The sequence below is a fragment of the Rattus norvegicus genome, chromosome 1, assembly GCF_021556685.1.
Source record: "Rattus norvegicus strain SHRSP/BbbUtx chromosome 1, alternate assembly SHRSP_T2T, whole genome shotgun sequence".
In the NCBI taxonomy this organism is placed as follows: Eukaryota; Metazoa; Chordata; class Mammalia; order Rodentia; family Muridae; genus Rattus; species Rattus norvegicus.
The window spans coordinates 196,234,489-196,254,499 of NC_141534.1; the positions used below are offsets into that span (position 1 = coordinate 196,234,489).

At 43.4% G+C, this 20,011-nt stretch overlaps 1 protein-coding gene across 1 annotated transcript in view; it reads right to left on the bottom strand.

Moving 5' to 3' along the window:
- Nucleotides 1-20,011, bottom strand: part of Mcmbp (minichromosome maintenance complex binding protein) — a 45,001-nt gene that overhangs the window by 11,247 nt on the left and 13,743 nt on the right. The window contains exons 2-9 of the mRNA NM_001039608.2: nucleotides 19,554-19,639; nucleotides 18,494-18,634; nucleotides 18,362-18,403; nucleotides 15,206-15,307; nucleotides 10,174-10,318; nucleotides 8,561-8,712; nucleotides 6,987-7,087; nucleotides 1,210-1,388 (exon numbers count right to left, since the gene is read on the bottom strand). Coding sequence (NP_001034697.2) covers nucleotides 1,210-1,388; nucleotides 6,987-7,087; nucleotides 8,561-8,712; nucleotides 10,174-10,318; nucleotides 15,206-15,307; nucleotides 18,362-18,403; nucleotides 18,494-18,634; nucleotides 19,554-19,639 — 948 coding nt within the window. The remainder of the gene's footprint in view (nucleotides 1-1,209; nucleotides 1,389-6,986; nucleotides 7,088-8,560; nucleotides 8,713-10,173; nucleotides 10,319-15,205; nucleotides 15,308-18,361; nucleotides 18,404-18,493; nucleotides 18,635-19,553; nucleotides 19,640-20,011) is intronic.

Below are 20,011 nucleotides of genomic sequence, written 5' to 3' on the forward strand. Positions count from 1 at the left end.
AGTGTGCACGTACAAGAGCAGGAGGGAGTACTACAATTCTTGAGACAATGATGCCATTAGGGTAAGGCAAGATGGCTCAGAGGGTAAAGGCATTTGCCACCAAGTCTGATGACCTAAGCTTGATCCCCAGGACCCATACAGCAGCAGGAGAGGTGGATTTTCTAAGTTTTTCTTTTACCTCCACATCTGTGCCCTGACACACGCATATTCTACTCTTCCTCAGTGGGAGGACCCTCCAGAATATGCCAGAGATCTAGGAGGTAAGAGACTCTCAGGATTTAAAGGAAGGGACCTGAGATGAAATAAATGCCCTACAGTGGGGAGAGAGAACTTGTACAGTCACCTCCAGCAGAAAGACAGGACATCAAGTGGGATGGGGTTGGCATCCCAGTCAAAAACTCTTGACTCATAATTGTTCCTGTCTGAAAAATCTACAGGGACAAAAATGGGGAAAAGCCTGAGGAAAAGGAGGTCCAGCAACAGGCCCAAAGTAGAATCTAGATCAAGGAGAGGCACCAAGGCCTGACGCTATTACTGAGACTATGGGATGCTCACAAAAAAGGACCTATCATGACTGTCCTCTGAAAGACCCAACAAGCAGCTGAAAGAGTCAGATGCAGATATTTACACCCAACAATGGACAGAAGCTGCTGACCCCTGTGGTAGAATTAGGAAAAAGCTGGAGGAAGCTGAGGAGGAGGGTAACCCTGTAGGAGCACCTGCAGTTTCAATTAAGTTGGACCCCTGAGATCTCTCAGACACTGGACCACCAACCAGGCAGCACAGACCAGCTGAGATGAGGCCTCCGACACATGTACAGCAGAGGACTGCCAGTCTGGGTTCAATCAGAGAAGATGCACCTAAGCCTCAAGAAACTGGAGGCTCCAGGGAGAGTGGGGTTGGTCTGGTGGGGTAGGGGGTGGGATGGGGACATCTTCATGGAGACGTGAGGGGGAGAGGTTTGGGGGGTATTCGATGTGCACCAGTCAGAGGGTAAATGAGGAGGGGGGATAAAATCTGGAGTGTAAAAAAAAAGATTAAATAAAATTTAAAAAAATTAGAAAGTGACATAGACGTGAGAACAAAGACAATCTATACCCTTCGTCGTTTAGGTCTCATCTCCCACAGACATGACTAGAAAACTCCCTGTGCTGAGCAGGGACTGCAGTTCACACAGGGAACCTGCCATCGGTAGGCCCCAACACTCACACTGACAGGTTCTGCTCTCCTCCTTGTTAAGGCAAGTGGGTAACAATGGATTGATGTGCTGCAGCTTCTGGGCTAAAATCACGTGAATTCTTGGCACTAGTGAAGCGGGAGGGCTATGCACTCTCTGCTCTTCGGCCATGTCCGTGCATTCCATGGGGTCCAGCAGTGCAGAGGCATCCCTGGGGAGAGAGGGATACATTGGTTTAGAGATGTCAACTAGCAAAAGTGTAAAAGTAAATGCACTCTGTAGACAACTCAGAATCCTATTCGAGGGGTTCTCTGTCCCTCACTCTAAAGTGCTTTTATCACTCACACCTGCCAGGTCAGCGTACAGTCACTGGGTTTATTCTACTGCCAAGACTGGGTGTCTGACTTACTGCCATGGGTGGTGCCGTGTACATGACAGAGGATGTCACTCAGAAGACCATGTCAAAGCAGATGCTCCTTGCATTCTCAGCAGGTAACGACACTGGGATCTTTTTCTCCAAAATCCACAGGTCTTTATTACTTAGTGTGGAGACCACTCACTTTTATCTTGCTAATGGTCTTTGCGTAACTTTATTCTGATGTGATACTTCTTGAAAGTGTGAGCAAGTGATTAGAAGAGTGTGAACATTCAGGCTTGCTAATCAACAAACATGATACTCATTCTGGAGTCACTGCACAAATGACTAAAGTGTGCGAAGTCTTCAACACTATACAAACTGTCAGATCTCACGAGACAAGTTCACAAATTTGCTCCCAAATCTGCCCCAGTCTGTGCCCTTCCCCTCTGAGCCAAGAGGCCTCAGTGGTCAAGTAATTTACAAGGCAAACTGTTGGTTGTGATGACACACACCTTTACGACCCTAGCATTAGGGAGGCAGAGGCCAGACTGGGCTACAGAGTGAATTCCAGGCTAGCCATGGCTACACTTGAGACAACAAGAAAATATTTGCCAACATTTTGGTGTTGTGGTTGTTTCCTTTTTTTCTTTTTCTTTCTTCTGTTTATGAGATAGGGTCTCACTATGCAGTCCTGACCATCCTGGAATTCACTATGCAGAACAGGCTAGCCTTAACTCATAGGTCTGCCTGCCTATGCCTCTGGAGAGCTGATAGTTAAGGCTCATGCAACCATGCCTGGCTTTCCCAGTATTTTTAAGTATGAAGATTATTGGGCTCTTGCTCTGTATGTAGAAGGCCGATGATGGGCCTGCTGTAAGTGAGCTGGTGGCACCTTCCTTCCCTTTTGCTCTGTATGTAGAAGGCTGATGACGGGCCTGCTGTAAGTGAGCTGGTGGCACCTTCCTTCCCTTTTGCTCTGTATGTAGAAGGCCGATGACAGGCCTGCTGTAAGTGAGCTGGTGGCACCTTCCTTCCCTTTGGCAAAAGGAAAGATGGAGCAAGGTCTACGTCACCACGTCTGGTCCAGACCACACAAATACACAATACCCTCCTGAAGGAAAAAGGACTGTGATGAACATACATGGACAGCTATGTACAAACACAGGAGGGACAGCCAGAGACTAGGAAGCTGGGTCCCAGCAGTGAGAGACCAAAAGAGCTGTGGAACACACAAAGACGATTCTTGGGCACTTCTGGAATCGCATAGTCATGAGGCAGGGATACAGAAGAGCTGGGAAGTGAAATGTGACTACACAAATGACCTACACAAAAGGAATACCAGAATCAAAAGGGGCCATTGTGGAGGGCAGCACTCTGCATACAAAGCCTCACTCTAAAAAATGGGGTACTGGATGCCGGTGTAGACCTGTAGTCCTGGCATGCTGCAGGCAGAGGCAGGAGAACTGACACGTTTGCGGCCAGCCTGATGCACATAGTAACACGCTGTCTGAGAAGACGAAAAAGGAAAACAAAGACACTGGGCACACAGAGCTTCTAAGGATGAGGCTCTTTCGATGGTGGCACTGCTGGCCTTTAAGTCCCTTCTGTGTGCACTGTAGAACACACCAAGGGCGACAGGTGGGCAACTACAGTAGGAAGAAATTAGAACGACAGCTTGTATTGAATGTGTGTGAACTCAGGGCTTTTTCTTTTTTGAGAAGGTCCTCCTACATTACACAGCCCAGGCTCAATTTTTTCTGCCTCAACCGTCTAAGTGCTGAGATTATGTGTGTGCAAATTCATAGTTTCTTACAGAAAATATAGAAATAGAGGATGGGCAGGAGAAAAGTTTGAGGGAAGAGGAGGAGACTGGAACGGAAAGGACGGAGACTGGAGGAGACTGGAAGAGAAGCTGCTGAGAGAACATGGATGTAAAGATTCCACTCTGTGTATTTACAGGTTGTTATGAATATTTTTAAGGGATAGATGTGTATAGGGCTTTGTATGTTTAGGTGGGCAATTATATCTTATCAATTGGATCAGAGGTTATTATGTTGTGTTCTTTCTTGTGGAGAATTTAGTTTGGGAGAGTGTGTGGTGGCAGAGACACTGGGCCACCATGGAGTTGGGATGTGTGTTTCCAGCAAGATATCTATCAGATATCTTGGGGCACTGTGGTGACAGACCTAGTGGGGTAAAAAACAGCTCTTTTACAATTTTACAACAACAGATGGCGAACCAGCGTGATTGCCGAGAATCCACTAGTAATCCTAAGAGTTGAAAGTTTTATTTTCTAAGTAAGAGGGGACCAGCGACATGTTGAATCACATGATGGCCCAAACGCAGGAACCTTAAACAAAGGAAAGGCCTAATAGGTTCCCTGTTATGTGATAAGTAATGGCAGCTCAGAGAGTTAGAGATTAAAAGCTGCTTTTTAAAGAAAGTTGTAAAGAAAGTCTTTCAGGATACTCATATTCCTTATAGCATGGGCTCCGCGGGAATTTTGAGTTGAAATCCTAAGTTAGACAAGCTACTTCTTAAAGACAGGTGTTATCTGAAGGTGATTCAGTTTGTTTTAAGGAGAGTACAGAGATTATCCTATCACGTGGGGATTTTCATCCATGGTTCAGAACTTAGTTAGGGAAAAATTAGTCCTGACTCCAAGTAGAGTATTGTGATATTTACAAGTTATTAAGGTTAAATAAAAATCTGTGGCTCTGGGTAGACAGCTTAACAGATGGATATAGTTTGGGCTAAAGTCCTAGTTTGATAAGTTGCTTATTGATATTAGAGTTGATACGTGTTTAGTTTGTTTTATGAATTAATCTGCTAAAGGCCATATGGCTCGTTGATGCCGGCTAGGGAGGGTTTGTGGTTATTTTTGATATTTACCACAACAGGAAACTCAGATTCTCTTAACGTGGGCTCCACAGGAATTTTGGGTTAATTTCCTGATATCACAGAGTACAGAAGCCTATCAGGCTCATTGTTTAGCTTACTTCCTTTTTTAAAATTGTTTAATCTTCATAATGGGTGTGACTTTGAGTTTTATGGTTATATTATTACTCTGGGAGAGAGTGCAAGATACAAGCTTTTCTGGTTACAGAATAAGGAACACAGTATTTTGGAAGAAAGATTTTTGTGTTTTTAAAGAAAGTCTTTGTGTTTTTAAAAAGTGTGGGGGGGCTGGGGATTTAGCTCAGTGGTAGAGCGCTTACCTAGGAAGCGCAAGGTCCTGGGTTCGGTCCCCAGCTCCGAAAAAAAGAACCAAAAAAAAAAAAAAAAAAAGTGTGATTAGGCTCTGGAAACCTCACAGAGTCATACTGATCAGAATTGAGAGAGGGAGACCGCCTGAAAAACTAGATTTAGGAGAATTAAACAAAAGGATATCTGGATTCTAAACTTTTGTCTTGAGAGTTGTATTTTGCGGAGTGTGCCTACTGGGATTCCTGGTCTCAAGCTCTTTCAGCTGGGTCCAGTCAGGACACATCCGCTACAGCATTTGCTTCATTCTTCCTACCTCCTACCCCCAAGGATATCTCAATGCCCATGTACAGCTTGAAGAAATTATAGAAGAGTTGTTGCCCCAATTCCCTAGACTCTTGGGGGACTGAAAGTGGTTATTCTAAGGTTGTTTTATGAGAAATCTAGAAATGGTTGTAACTTAACAGGGAGGAGTTAGCTAGATTGAGTTGTACAGTCATAATCTCATTTGGTAACTAAGCTAAAATCATATCTTTGCTTTGGTATAGAATTTATTTGTTAAAAAAATTTAAAAGTACAAGGTTTAGAGCCAGTCCTTCTATTGATGTCATTACAAACTTCTGAGTTGATTACACCTGTGAGGTAAGGGCCAAATAGCAAATTCCTGGCTCTGAGTTTCTGACAGTACTTTCAAGGTAATATTTAAGATATAAAGACAACAGTCCAGATTACCTTATATAGATAGATGATTTTCAAAACTGTCAGAAATTCACAAAATATGAGATGTAAAGTTATTTATCTTTTGTTGAGACATGTCTGCTCCTGACAGGACCCCTTCTTAGATTCTAAGAAGAAACTGAGCATCAATGGAGTTGCTCCAATTGTGGTGAGACAGCCACTAGGCAAAATTGCTTCAATTCATCTACAGACAAAATACTGTCCAGAGAAGGACAGTATTATGCAAAATAGCTGACTGATAAGCTCTGCCAAGACAGGGTGATCAGCCCTTAAAAAATCTGCATTACAAAGGTCTGTTAGATAATCCTGTGCCAGAAGGCTGAAGACTGATGCTCCAACATTTCGAGGAATAGGGGACTGTCCAGGTGATCAGTGGTCTCTATACATTGGCTAAGTTTGGAAGCTATGTTTTACGCTTCTTGTATTTTCAGGTAATATTAATCGTTCTCAGATTTCTGACGGGGTTGAAGACTGATTATAGTCCCATAGCCTATTAGGCTGTTAAACTTTGAAAATACATATTTTATTAGATAGTTATCAGATAGTATACAAGCTAGCCAGGATATAACAGATTTTAAACCTTCCTTAAGCTGGAATGGATAACTAAATATTCTGTTTAACTGATAAAGTGTTGGACTGGGTATTTGACATATTTTATGCTTTTAATTATAAAATGATAATAGTTGTACTCAACTTATATTTGAGAGAAAAGTTTTTTTTTTAATTAGACAAAAACGGTGAAATATGGATGATGTCATACAGGTGAGGCAGGTAAAAGATAGAATGAGGCCTGTCACTGGACGAGAAGGAAGGATGGGTGGGAGAAAAGTTTGAGGGAAGAGGAGGAGACTGGAACGGAAAGGACGGAGACTGGAGGAGACTAGGAGAGAAGCTGCTGAGAGAACATGGATGTAAAGATTCCACTCTGTGTATTTACAGGTTGTTATATTTTTAAGGTATGGACGTGTATAGGGCTTTGTATGTTTAGGTGGGCAATTATATCTTATCAACTGGATCAGAAGTTATTGTGTTCTTTCTTTTTTTTTTTAAAGGTTTATTCATTTATTATATATAAAGCACACTGTTGCTGTCTTCAGATACACCAGAAGAGAGCATCGGATCTCTTTACAGATGGTTGTGAGCCACCATGTGGTTGCTGGGAATTGAACTCAGGACCTCTGGAAGAGTAGTCGGGTGCTCTTAACCACTGAGCCATCTCTCCAGCCCGTGTTGTATTCTTTCTTGTGGAGAATTTAGTTTGGGAGAGTGTGTGGCGGCAGAGACACTGGGCCGCCATGGAGTTGGGATGTGTGTTTCTAGCAAGATATCTATCAGATAGCTTGGGGCACTGTGGTGGTGGACCTAGCGGGGTAGAAAACAGCCCTTTTATAACAACAGCAACTGGTAAATCTGAAGACAGGAGGGGAAGTTCTTCATAACTATCTGCCACTGTTCTAAAATTATATCCAGTGAAAAAGTAACAAGAGAAAAACCTACCAAACGACTCACCTTTCTTCATTATTCAGTATGCTCAGGATAGGGTCCACAGAGAGCACACCATACAACTCAAGAACATCGTTGACTTTGAAGCAATCCCAATCTTCATAGACCTGACGAGAACAGAAAACCAGGTTAACCTTGAATGACCTACCAAGAGCAGTCACGTCCTTGCTAGCTAGACGACTCAATCAGCAAGCACATGAACAACCACACTCCCACAGAGACTGGCGGACAGTCAAAAGCTAAACCAGAGCCAGGTATGTGTGTCTACAGGGTCTGCCTGGCTGGTCTGATCCTTCCTGTGTGGCCCACACTGACCTGGGCTCAAAGCAATCCTCAGGCCTCTGCCTCCCAACTGCTGGTATAAGACACCACAATTAGTTTAACTTATTTTCTTGCTTCAGTCACACCACTGTAGCTCAGGCTAGCCTTGGATTCTTAACCTTCCTATCCCAGCCTCTAGAATGGTGGGATTATGGGCATATAATGCCACACTCAATATTTCATTTTAAAAACAACCGAGAATTGGGTTTTGAAAAGAAATATAAGACAGCAGAAATAAAACATGAAGTTAGAAATGACACAGAAAGGAAGTGGGCATGAATGTAAAAGCTGTTCCACTTCTGAATATGACCTTTCCCCTCTGGCTATTAGTGACTGATGTAAGAGGGCCCAGCTATTGTGGGTTGGACCATCCCTAGGCTGGTGGGCCTGGGTTCGCTAAGAAAGGAGACTGAGCAAGCCTTAAGGAGCAAGCCAGTAAGCAGCATCCCTCTGCATCAGCCTTTTGCTTCCAGGTTTCTGCCCCACTTAAGTTCCTGTCCCAACTGCCTTTGGTGATGACCTAATGTGGAAGGATAAGCTAGATAAACCCTCCCACCCCAACTAGTCTGGTCCTGGTGTTTCATCAAAGCAATAGTAACCCTGGTCAAGACTCCGGGTCTCATGCAGCTAAGGCTGGGTTTGAACTCTCTATTCCCTGAGCACTTGGATTACAAGCATATGCCACCACACTAAGTTCCGGACTGGCTGATTCTTTAAGAATGTTGTAACCAAAATAAGGAGCCCTAACAGATGGTTGCAGCCCAACCGCTGGAATGCCACGCATGTTATTCACAACTCAGAGGAACTTGCAAGGGTGCCTACGGACCCTGAGGTAGTGACACCCTGAAAGATCTACGTGGGGATCAGTGTCAAGGAGAACCTTTTCTGATGGAAATGTGACAGTAAAAATATATGGTCAGAAAGATGTATTGCTGTCTTAAAGATGGAGAAGCCACAAGCCAAGGAATGCAGGCAGCCTCTTAAAGCTGAATGAGGCAGAAGACCAAACAAGCCATACCCTGTCCTCCCTACCATTCTTCTAGAGCCTCTGGAGTCAGCATACCTCAGACACCCTGATTTTAACAGTTCTCATGCCAAACTTAGGGCCTAAGCCTGAAAAATAGCTTATCGTTGTAAATTTCTAAATCTGAAATGATTTGTTATTGTGGCAAAACAAAATTCAGGCAAAGGCTGAGGCTTTTCTACTGCTGTATTTCTGAGACAGTAACCTCTGTGGATAGAGCTAGGAAAGGCTGTACCTTAACAAGGCAGGCAGGGCCTTTTTCTCCAGGCAGAGGAAAGTTCAGATCAAATGGGGAAGAGAGGTTCAAGGAGTTCAGCTGCTGCCCAGAGGAAGCTTCAGTCTCTAAGCGTTTTGGCTCTCCGCGCCAGTGAAGGCCCCCGAGGCCTCCTAGATTAAACAGTAGTGCATGCAGTCACTTCTAAGCCCAAAGAAAAGAACATTCCAAAAGAGCTTTCCAAGTTTGACATAAATCATGTTTATGAGTCTGAAAAGGCCAATGTCCAGTTAATAATATTGTTTGACATACCAGAACAAAGATAGATCATACCTAAAATATTTAATTCCTCCATTAGGAAATGGCAACAAACTACTCCACTATTCCACCAAACATAATGGAGGTATTTTGTGTCGTCTTCACCCCACCCTCCACCCCTCCCCAGACTGAGGACCAAACCCAGGGCCTTGTGCTTCCTAGTGCTCTACCACTGAGCTAAATCCCCAACTCCAGTATTTTGTTTCTTTTGAGACAGGGTCTCACTCTGTAGTACAGGCTGGCACTGAGCTCCAGGTCACCCTCTGTCTTAATCCTCAGTATTAGGCTCGTAGATGTTAAGTCACGATGCCTAACACACATAAGTACTTTTAAAAGTTCATTTCATCCTATCCAGCTATGACACTTATGAACCCAATCAACCGTCAGGACAGCACACTAACCCGAAGGGTTCTGTAGTGGCACATGTACCTTAGCAATAACCTGTAGCTCTCTAATTGGACTTAAGGCTCACTCAACAAGAGGCAGCCATGGCCAGTCCTGGGAACATCGCTAACTGCTCAGTGTCAGTGAAGCCGTGATTATTGGAAGAGAATCCATAACCACTGCTTTACTAACTATGATCCCCAACAGCAGTCTCTGAGTTACCCTTTCACAGGTAAGTGTGCTCTCAACCTGCATCTAGGAAACCTCTCTCTGTGTCACCCATCACCCTGAGGTCCAGTACATCAGGACCTGTACTGGATCCTGGCGTGGTGCTGCACCCCGCTAGCCCAGCGCTCAGGAAGCACAGGCAGGTGGTTCATCTCGGAGTCTGGGGCCAGCCTGGACTACAAAGTGAAAGAATCAGCTATACTCAAGGAAAAAAAAATCACAATTCATCCTGCAATTTTGCATATTTTCCTTTGCTATTTCTGAACTTGCAAAATTCAACAGAAATACCATGATTTCAAAAAGAAAGCAAGAAAGGATGTTTTCAGGTGAGTCGTTTTTAGGGTAAAGTATGACTTACATGCTTCTTATTGTTCAAGAGTCAGGACAACGACTATCAATTATGAAGATAGGAAAAGATCTCTTTTCCAGACGGCCACTCAAGACTAACAGCATCTATCTGAGCAGCTTTCCAAAGAGTACTCACTGGAAAATGCTCAAAAGTGTCTGCACCCACCCCAGCTGTTGCCCTTGGAATCAGAGCCTCCTTCACAAGGCCAAAGTTCTACTACTGAGCTTCACCACGACCAACACCAACCAGTTATGAGGAAGGTGAAATGAGGTTATCATGCCATGTCGGTTTCCAGATCCAGAACAATCCTAGAAACAAAGCTTGCTGTCTGGAGGAAGCTGGGAGTGCACATTACCTGCTTGCCGGGCACCTGAATGTTGGTCTTTCTGTTTATTGGGCTGTAGGTCCATATCTTCATCATCTTCATAACTCCTCTTGTGTCTACTGGGAGTGTAAGAAGTCGAAGGGCTGACTCGAGCTTGGTTTGCATTGACATAGGCGTTAAATGAAAGGTTAAGAGAAAAAAATCACCTTGAACCAAATCGTCCTAAATTAGGATAATTGCAGGGCTATAAATCACCGATCTGACAATTCAGTTAAGAGGAAGTATGTTTTTAAGATTTATTTTTGTTTTATGTTTATGTGTAACACATACAGGCATTACCTTTGGAGGCCCGAGGTGGGTGTCATTTTCTCTGTACCTGGAACTGCAGACCATTTTGAGCAGTCATGTGGATACTGGAAACTAAACCTAGGTCTCTGCAACAGCAACCAGTATCCTTAATAGCTAAGCTGTCCCTTCAGCTCCTATAATATTTTTGAAAGAAGACTAGACTTCCGGGTTTGGTCACTGTCTTAGTTTGGGTTTTATTGCTGCGAAGAGACACCATGGCCAAGGCAACAAGAGCTACATTTAACTGGGGCTGGCTTACAGTTTCAGAGTTCAGTCCATAATCATGAAGGCAGGAAGCATGGCAGCAGGCAGGCAGACACGTTACTGGAGAAGGACCTGAGAGGTCTACATCTTGATCCAAAGGCAGAAGACTATTCCACACTGGGCATAGCTTAAACATGGCAGACCTCAAAGCTTGCCCCGACAGTGACATTCTTACTCCAGCAAACAAGACAACACCTATTCCAACAGGGTCATACTTCCTACTTGTGCCATTCCCTATTCAAATACCTGAGTCTATGGAGGCCATACCTGTTCAGAGCATAGTTATGAATGTAAGAGTTTATTCCGTGCCCCACCTGAACAGAGCTGCACAGATGAGGCAAACGTCTGTAGGCACTGGCTCACAGTAACGATAGGTGATGATCCTTGAATAAGGAGATGGAACCCAAGGAGACCTCACATCCTTCTGGTTGCAGCAGGCCCCTTTAAACTTTAGCAAGTATGAATAGAGGCCCATCTCTTGCTGACCGGAGAAAACCGAGCCCATAGAGCTCAGGGCTATAGAAGAGACTGCAATTTGCAGAAGGATATCCAGAAGGAAGAACCATATGTGGTCAGAAGATTAACACCTCAAGTTCTGTCGCTTCTGCCGGCCTAGCAGATCTTAAACGGAGCCTGTGCATGGACAGGAAGAACACCAGGCATCAAGAGCTAAACATAGCCCGCTTTGTTGTTTAGGAGCCATGCCTTTGGGAACAGGAGTAATTATATAATCTTGATAAATTTTCAAACCACTCCTTGATAAGAGCAACAGGATCCAACATACCAACTGCCAAAACCAAATTCAACCCTTCTGAAGACAGAAAATTCAATTTCCTACTACGATGTTGCTTTAGCAGATAGTAAAACAATTAAGTGAAGAAACAGAAAAATTGACCTATTATCAGATTTAAAAATCAATACAAACAAGCCCCGAGATAACAGACTCTGGAATTAGTGGGTAGGAATTGAAGACACAAAGTTAACTGGCAATACTGAGGATGACAGAGCTGAAGATGTAGTCCGGTGGCAGAATGGCTGCCTAGCATGCACAAAGCCCTTAATCCCGGCAGGCAGCATAAACCACCTGTGGGCGCATGCCTGCGACCCCTGCAGCTCTGCAGGTGAAGGTAGGATGATGATCCGTAATCCAAGCCCAGCCCAGGCTAGGCTACGATCTCAACAACAGAAAGAGGATGAGGAAACAGCTGAGGAATACTCAGAGAGAAGCAAACTGAAAGAACCAGATGGACAACCAGGTCTGAAAATAAAAGACAGAAAACGAGGGAAACAACAAAGACCCACACAATCTCTGCTGACCCTACCCCAACCCCAAACACACACACGCACACACGCACACACACACACACACACACACAGAGGTTTGTTAATAGATTAGGGATGGAGAAAAGAAATTGAGCACAGCCTAGGCTATCAAAAGAAAAGATCACATTCCAAAAAAGGGCTGGGCAGACAGCTCAGTCACTAAAGTGCTGGCCTCCTAAAAGTGTGCATGAGCAAACAACAAAGCACAACCCCAGCTGGGCACACACACACTCGACAGGGTTCACACTGTGTTTTACATACTGAGATTGGGACAGAAAAAATAGTTGAAAAAAATGACGAGAATTGTTTCTGAAAAATATCCATGACTGGAAGGTTCAACAAAACCCAATTAAGAAAAGTAGATTTCGGGGCTGGGGATTTAGCTCAGTGGTAGAGCGCTTACCTAGGAAGCGCAGGGCCCTGGGTTCGATCCCCAGCTCCGAAAAAAAGAACCAAAAAAAAAAAAAAAAAAAAAAAAAAAGAAAAGTAGATTTCAAAAGAAAAGGGCAGAGGGACACCCCTAAGCCCGAAATCCACACCCAGGGACACCACGGTAAAAGGCTGAAAGCAAGAGAAAGAATATTTCAGAAGTAGCAGAAGAGTACAAAGGACATATTATGTAAGAGGAAGAAGACTGATAGCTAACCTTTCATCAGAGAGGAATGGAGGCAGAGACAATGGCACTGTATCATTACCGCACTAGCAAAGAGGAGTATATGTCAATCACCAACTCTACATCTAGTGGAAATGTCATTCAAAATGAAGCTGAAGGAGACTTTCAGTTGAACTTTCATGAAGGAATTCACCAACCTAAGACCTGTTCTTTTTTGGGGGGGGGGCGATATCTAAGGGAAATCATTTCACATAAACACAAAGAACAAAGAGAACTGGAGATAGTGAATAAAGTGTAAGTGATGTGGGTTCTCCCTTGGTTTACGGAGAAGACAAGTGACAGTGAAAGCACACAAGGGTCCAGGATTAGCTCAGCAGTCAAGAGCCAGAGGGCCAGAGTTCAGTTCCTAGGACTTACAAGTACCTGCAACACGAGGTTCAGAGTAGCCCATGCCCTTCTTCTAGATCTATCTTAAAGTAAAGAAACAAACAGATCAATTGATTGACTGGTTAAATAGAGCTAGAAAGATAGCTGGCTCTGTGGCTAAGAGCACTGGCTTCATAAGGGCCTTAATTCCATCCCAGGCACCCAGAGAGAGGTAATAACAGTTTTTAACTCCAACTCCAAGGAGATCTAATACTCTCTCTAGCCTCCAAGGGCATCAGATATACCCTTGGTGCACAGGCATACATTCAGTCAAAAACAACAACATGTACATAAACAAATAAATACGAATAACACAGGCTCTATGTATAGTTTACATACAAATGAAATACATGATGCCAGTAACATAAAGAAAGGAGGGAGAATGACAGTGCTGAGACAATCAGAGATCAAAGAGATCACAGGAAGGACAGAAACCAAAGCAGTGGTTAGAGAGAGATTTGCTGCTCTAATCTTAAGAGAAGAATTTATTTATTTTAACTGCCAATACGAGAAAATCTGAAATCAATAACTGAATGTCTCGGTAAAAAAAAAAAAAACCCAGAAATACCAAACTCTGAAAATGTAGGTCAGGGGCAGAGTGCTTACCTAGCTAGCATGCAAAAGGACTGGGTTTAAACCTGAGCTCTGTAAAAAGAAAAAGGTGGAAAAGCTAAACCCAGACAAAGTAAAATAAAAGGAAGCAGAGAACAGTAGACAGGGCATGTGACAAACTGGCAACAGATCAAGGCAGGGAAACAAAGTAAAGGAGCAAAGCTAGAGAACCCACCCCACTGAAGGGGATGGGATACCATGAAAAAGGGTTAAAGGTCAAAAAGGGTTAAAGGTCAAAGCTTGGCCAGGCTGGGGGGTACCTGTCATCCCAGCATCTGGAGGAGGATCTGACCTGACGCTGCATGAGCCATATGAGACCTCACATAAAATACAACCACTGCCAAAACCAAACCAACCAATCAATGCCAAAACCAACCAACCACTGCCAAAACCAAACCAACCAATCAATGCTAAAACCAACCAACCACTGCCAAAACCAAACCAACCAACCAATCACTGCCAAAACCAAACAACCAACCACTGCCAAAACCAAACCAACCACTGCCAAAAGCCAACCAATCACTGCCAAAACCAAACCAACCACTGCCAAAACCAAACTAACCAACCAACCACTGCCAAAACCAAACCAACCAATCACTGCCAAAACCAAACAACCAACCAATCACTGCCAAAACCAAACCAACCAACCAACCACTGCCAAAACCAAACCAACCAACCAACCACTGCCAAAAACCAACCAACCACTGCCAAAACTCAAGTTTCAAATAAATGACTGAAACAAATTTTCAAAGACTCATGACTGGAGCTGAAGTGATGGCTCAGTGGTTAAGAACAATGGCTGCTCTTGTAGAGGATCCAGGTTCTGTTCCCAGCACCCATATAAACCAATGTAACTCCAGTTCAAAAGGATGTGAAACCCTCTTTCAGCTTCCCCATAAGCTCCTCTGAGCATGTAGTGTCCATGAGAACGAAAACACACAAACACACACACACACACACACACACTTTAAAAACTAATCTTTAAAAAACTGAGAATGTGGGGCTGGATATAGCTCAGCAGTCAAGAGAACCTGTTCCAGAGGACCTGAGTTCAATTCCTGGAACTCACATGGCAGTTCACATCTGTTTGTACCTCCAGTTCCAGGGCTTCTGATGTCCTCACTAGTCGGACATGCAGGCAAAACACCAATGCACATAAACAATAAAAATTATATATAAAAACCATTCTAATCTGAAACTGTACTTGTTTATCATTGTGATACTATTTAACTACCTATAAATCTATCTCAACCTACTTTAATAATATTTTGCTACAGGGATATATCATAATTTAGGTATTGCTCTCTGATTACTATGTCTTACTAAAAACATACTTATATATGGATACATTTCCCTAGCTAATGTTGCCAAGGTAAAAAAAACTACAAATCTAAAACGTAAATTTTAATCCTCTAAATTAAAAAAAAAAAAAAAAAAGAGCCACGCAGCAGACAGTAAGGTTCACATAAAGGATATCTCTTTGACCCACAAAGATTCCCCAGGCACTGGGACGCAGTAAAAGGTCTGTCTTTCCGAAGTGGTTGACCGTGGAGAGTTTAAGTCAAGTTCTTGTTGAGGCTGTAATATTCAGAAAAATAATTTTAAATTTTTGTTAAAAAACCCATTTTCACATTATAAAATCATAATAAATGTTACCTCAAGTTAATGCAAATAATGAGCAATTAAGTAAAGAAGCATCTCCTAACGTAGCTCTGGCTAAAACGAAACTTGCGATCCTCCTGTCTCAGACTCCCAAATACTGGGAAGCATCGTAAGGCACATGCTGCCACCATGACACACTCTGCTTCCAAAACTACCTTCTTTTCTCCCTTTGTTATTTTTGGGGGGCAAAGGGAGGAAGGTGTCTCACCCTGTAGCTCTAATGTTTGGCAATCCTCCTGCAGCAGCCTCTCTGGGGTTATAAAAATAAGCCACTGCATCCAGCTTACTTCCCCCCACCAGCTTACTTCCCCCCACCAGCTTACTTCCCCCACCAGCTTACTTCCCCCACCAGCTTACTTCCCCCACCTTTCTGAGTGTACATGCCAAGGCTTACACATGCAAGTGCAAGGACACAGCAGGAGCTGTGCTCTCCTTCTACCGAGTGGGTTTCAGGGACTGAACTTAGGTCATCGGGCTTGGCAGCAGTTGCTCTTATCCACCGAGTCATCTCATCAGTCTCCAAGCTACCATTAAAAACAACAAAGCCCTGCCTGCCAATGGTGGCATCACACGACTTCAACCCTAGCATGTGGGAGGGAGGGGCAGGTGGGTCACTAATTCTGAGGCCAGCCTGGTCTACAGAGTGAGTTCCACAATAGCTAGGGCTACATAGAGAAGCCCTGTCTCAAAAAAACCAACCAACCTACCAACCAACCAACCCAACCCAACCAACCAACCAACCCAACCAACCTAACCTACCAAACCAAACCAAACCAAACCAACCAACCAACCCAACCAACCTAACCTACCAAACCAAACCAAACCAAACCAACCAACCAACCAACCCAACTAACCAACCTAACCTACCAAACCAACCGGTCCTTCATGTTAACACACACATAAAATCACCAACTTCGTTCCATCATTTTCATACATGTAACATGTGCTTTATTCCTATTTAAGCTGGAAAATGATTTTTTGTTTTGTTTTTGAAACAAGGTCTGATGTATACCAGGCTGGCTTCAAACTCACCATGTACTGAGGATGACCTTGAACGTCTGATCCACTTCCCAAGCGCTGAGATTGAACCCAAAGCCTCATGCATGCTGGGCAAGCGTGTTATATTCTCCACCTTCAAACTATATTTCTTGCCTATTTTTCCCCTCTAGGAGCAAGGTTCCTTTCATTGGAATGGGGCTTTCATTTAAGATTTTTTTGGTTTTGCTTTTTTTTTGGGACAAGGTTTCTCTGTGTGGTCTTGCCTGTGCTACAATTCACTTTGTAGACCAGGCTGGCCTCAAATCCTGCCCGTCTCTGCCTCCCAAGTACTGGGATTAAAAGCATGTACCCCACCATCCCACTTTTTTTTTTTTTTTTTGCAGACACACAAACTGTCTCTGAGCCCATGGCAGTGTTATGTCAAGATTACCAACTTGTAATTTATGCTACTGTACAGGGAGGAGGAAACCTTAAATAGTAATATAATCACCAATGCATTATAACGTTTTAAAGAAGCTAGTCTATCCATTAACCTGGTATCCCATTTGTCTTATGGAAAAAAGACATGACAACAAGAGTCTGAAGCAGTGTGAGACAGGGGAAACCCATCTTTAAATGAGCCCACTACTCTACGTCATTGTCAGAATTCACAGTTAAAGCTGGTGTTTTGTTCTGTGAACCACTAAACCAGAGCACTTCCTTCAACTAGAACTGACTCTTCTGAATCTCGTAATTGTAGCTGGTATTAATAGGGTTATCTATCAATCAACTCTCAGGAAGTCTGAGTAAGAGCTGACAGGTTCTTGGTGCACAAAGCAGAGAGCTAGACCCGGAAAAGGTAATGGCAGAGGCCTCACCTTCATACTGACCTGCTTGGTTAACCACAAATATAATTCTCATTTTCTTCCCCAAAATGAACAATTAAAGTCTGTGTTTTAGTAGAAAACACATGAAAACCATAAAGCAAACGACAGAAGACATTACTAGCTATCTGGTCTATTCAGACATGCTAATGGTCTCTTTTATATTAAAATAAAAATAAGCTTTTTATAGGCCCAGCTAAGCACCATACGCTAAACAGGAGTCAAAGGGCAATCTTTTCCTCCTATTATCAGAAAAGCAATGCAAGGGAAGAAACAGAAGGCAGACAGTTTAGAGGTCCTTTACAAATGTCTTTGAGTACATTTCTACTTGACCCTGTCCCTTGGGGCCTAGCACTATGGAACCCTATGTGCAGCAGAGCGCCCGCCCCCTCAGAGAGCAGCAGGGACTTGTACGCCGTGCTTTCATCACTTCCTTCTGTCAATGGACACTGTTTTAAAGCCTGTGTGTAAAGTCAGGCACAATCCCAACACCTGGTGGGGAGCAGCAGGACAGACACAAGCTCAAGTCAGGACAGTCAGGCCACACAGTAAGACCTCCCTCAGAACGGGCATATTGTTAAGTTGGAGGTAGGGTTCAATGGTAAATATGCTTTTTAAATCTCTGACACCCACTCCCACAACTTTCCCTAGAAAAACAGTGAGATTTAACAGTATTAACTGAAGGAGAGATAAGGTAGTTCAGTGGGCAAAGGCATTTTCTGTCAATCCTGATGCCCTCCCTGAGTTTGAGCCCCAGGACTCACATGAATGTCCTTGCCTTACAAAACAAGCAAGCAAATGTCTGATTACACCTAACTGAGAAAGTGCTAAGTCTAAGTTAACCTTTCACTTTTGTTTAAAGAAACACTCACTGTGCTTTTAGTCACAGATACTAAGGAAGAATCCTGTCATTTATAATCTTGCCAGAAATCTTTAAAAGATAAATAAGAAAATGCCAGAAAAATTCTTAAAGACAAATAAAAAAAAATTCTGCCAGATTTTTTTAGAACTCATTCACATACAAGACAACCAACCAAAGAAAAGACAAATTCTCTTTTTAGGTGGAAAAATCATGCTAAAAAGCCTCAAATACGCAAAGGATACATACCCCACATTCTGCTACATCTCTGTATTTTCCAAAATGAAGAACCTGTGACCAAAATAAAAGGCAAAGTATGTATCAATGCAATTCATATTACAAATCATAGCTAGCATGGCTCAGGGAGAACGCGATACATACCCGTGCTTTTGTGTTCTGGTTAACGGTTTCATAAACGCCCATGTAAAACTCGGGGTCAAACATATCCTGAATCATGCAACGGAACTTGACAAAGCTGTTAGGCTTCAGATAATGAAGGGGGACTTCATTCAACGATGGTACCTTCAGATAGAAAGAAGCAAGCAATTCAGCAACGTTGTTTCTGTAAAATGTTAGACACATTTTCAAAATTTAGCCCTATCCAGCTGTATGCTTTCACAGTTCAACATAACATGTGCTGGGCAAAGAACTGTCCTCAGAATTCTTACAAGTTCGCGTGACAACACCACTATAACAGGATGCTTTTCCTTCTAAAAGCATCTGTAATATGTGTAACACCTCCCTGCCTGCCTTTTGGTCCAGTTTTGTTGTTTTCTTGTTCTTGTTTTGTCTTTGTTTTCTTTCTTTAAAGATCTGTTTATGTATGTACATGTACATGAATACTCTGTGTGCCAGAGAGGACATCTGATCTCATTACAGATGGTTGTGAAAAGCCAGGTCAATGTTGGGAACTGAACTTAAGACCTCTGCAAGAGCAGCCAGTGTTCTTAACCACTGAGCCATCTCTCCAGCCCCCTTGTTTCCTTTCTTTTGAGACAGTTTCACTTTGTAGTTCAGTATAGTTTGGAATTCCTTAGTAGCCCAGTCTAGCCCCAAACTTGTCATGATCCTCCTGTGTCAGCCTCCTAAGCCCCCATACTGCAAACATCGACTGTCATGAGGGACTGCTGAACCCTTGAAGTCAGCAGAAAAGCACATGCTTTGACGAGGTCTTCTGAACATTCACATGCCAATTCTTTTAGGAAGGAACAAAACAAAGGTGACAACCACTGTCAGAATCACAATTTACTCTTTCTTCAGAACAGCCATTTGCTGCCACCTAGAGGCGCGACACAGAAGCATCAGACCAAAGCCCTTTTATTTTCACATTCGAAGAGTTGTATGCACTCACTTCTCCACTTGTAGTCACAAGGACAGTGGGGCATCTACTCTGCTGAGAGAAACCACAGCCAGCCACCTCCTACAACAACAGTAAGCTCACCCATTTAGGAGCATTATTTTCCTTCAGCTTCTCCTTGAAGTAGTCAATAACTTTCTTCTCCCAGTCAGGAGTAACTCCATTTTGTGCTGAAAGAGAAATATGGTCATCAACACCCGGCATAGGCCAACAGATTATGTTCACGTTAGTAACATGTAAGCTGCATGGTTAACACAAAGCAAATGTGCAGCTGGGACAGTCACAGGCATCCAAGGAGCTTCACTGCTCAGGAGACTTTCATATACAGTAATACACGGTGAGACGGAAGCTGGAGACTTTTAGTCACAGCTGTTTGTTGTTTGGTGTACAGAGGCCAGAGAGCAGCGTGCAGGAGTTGGCTCTTGGGAATCTAACTCGGGTCGGTCAGGGCCTGTCAGGAGGATCAGAAGTCCCGGGTTCTGCAGCTACATAGGAGCCTGAGCTACACGAATCATCTCAAACAAAATAAAAGCAGACAGAAA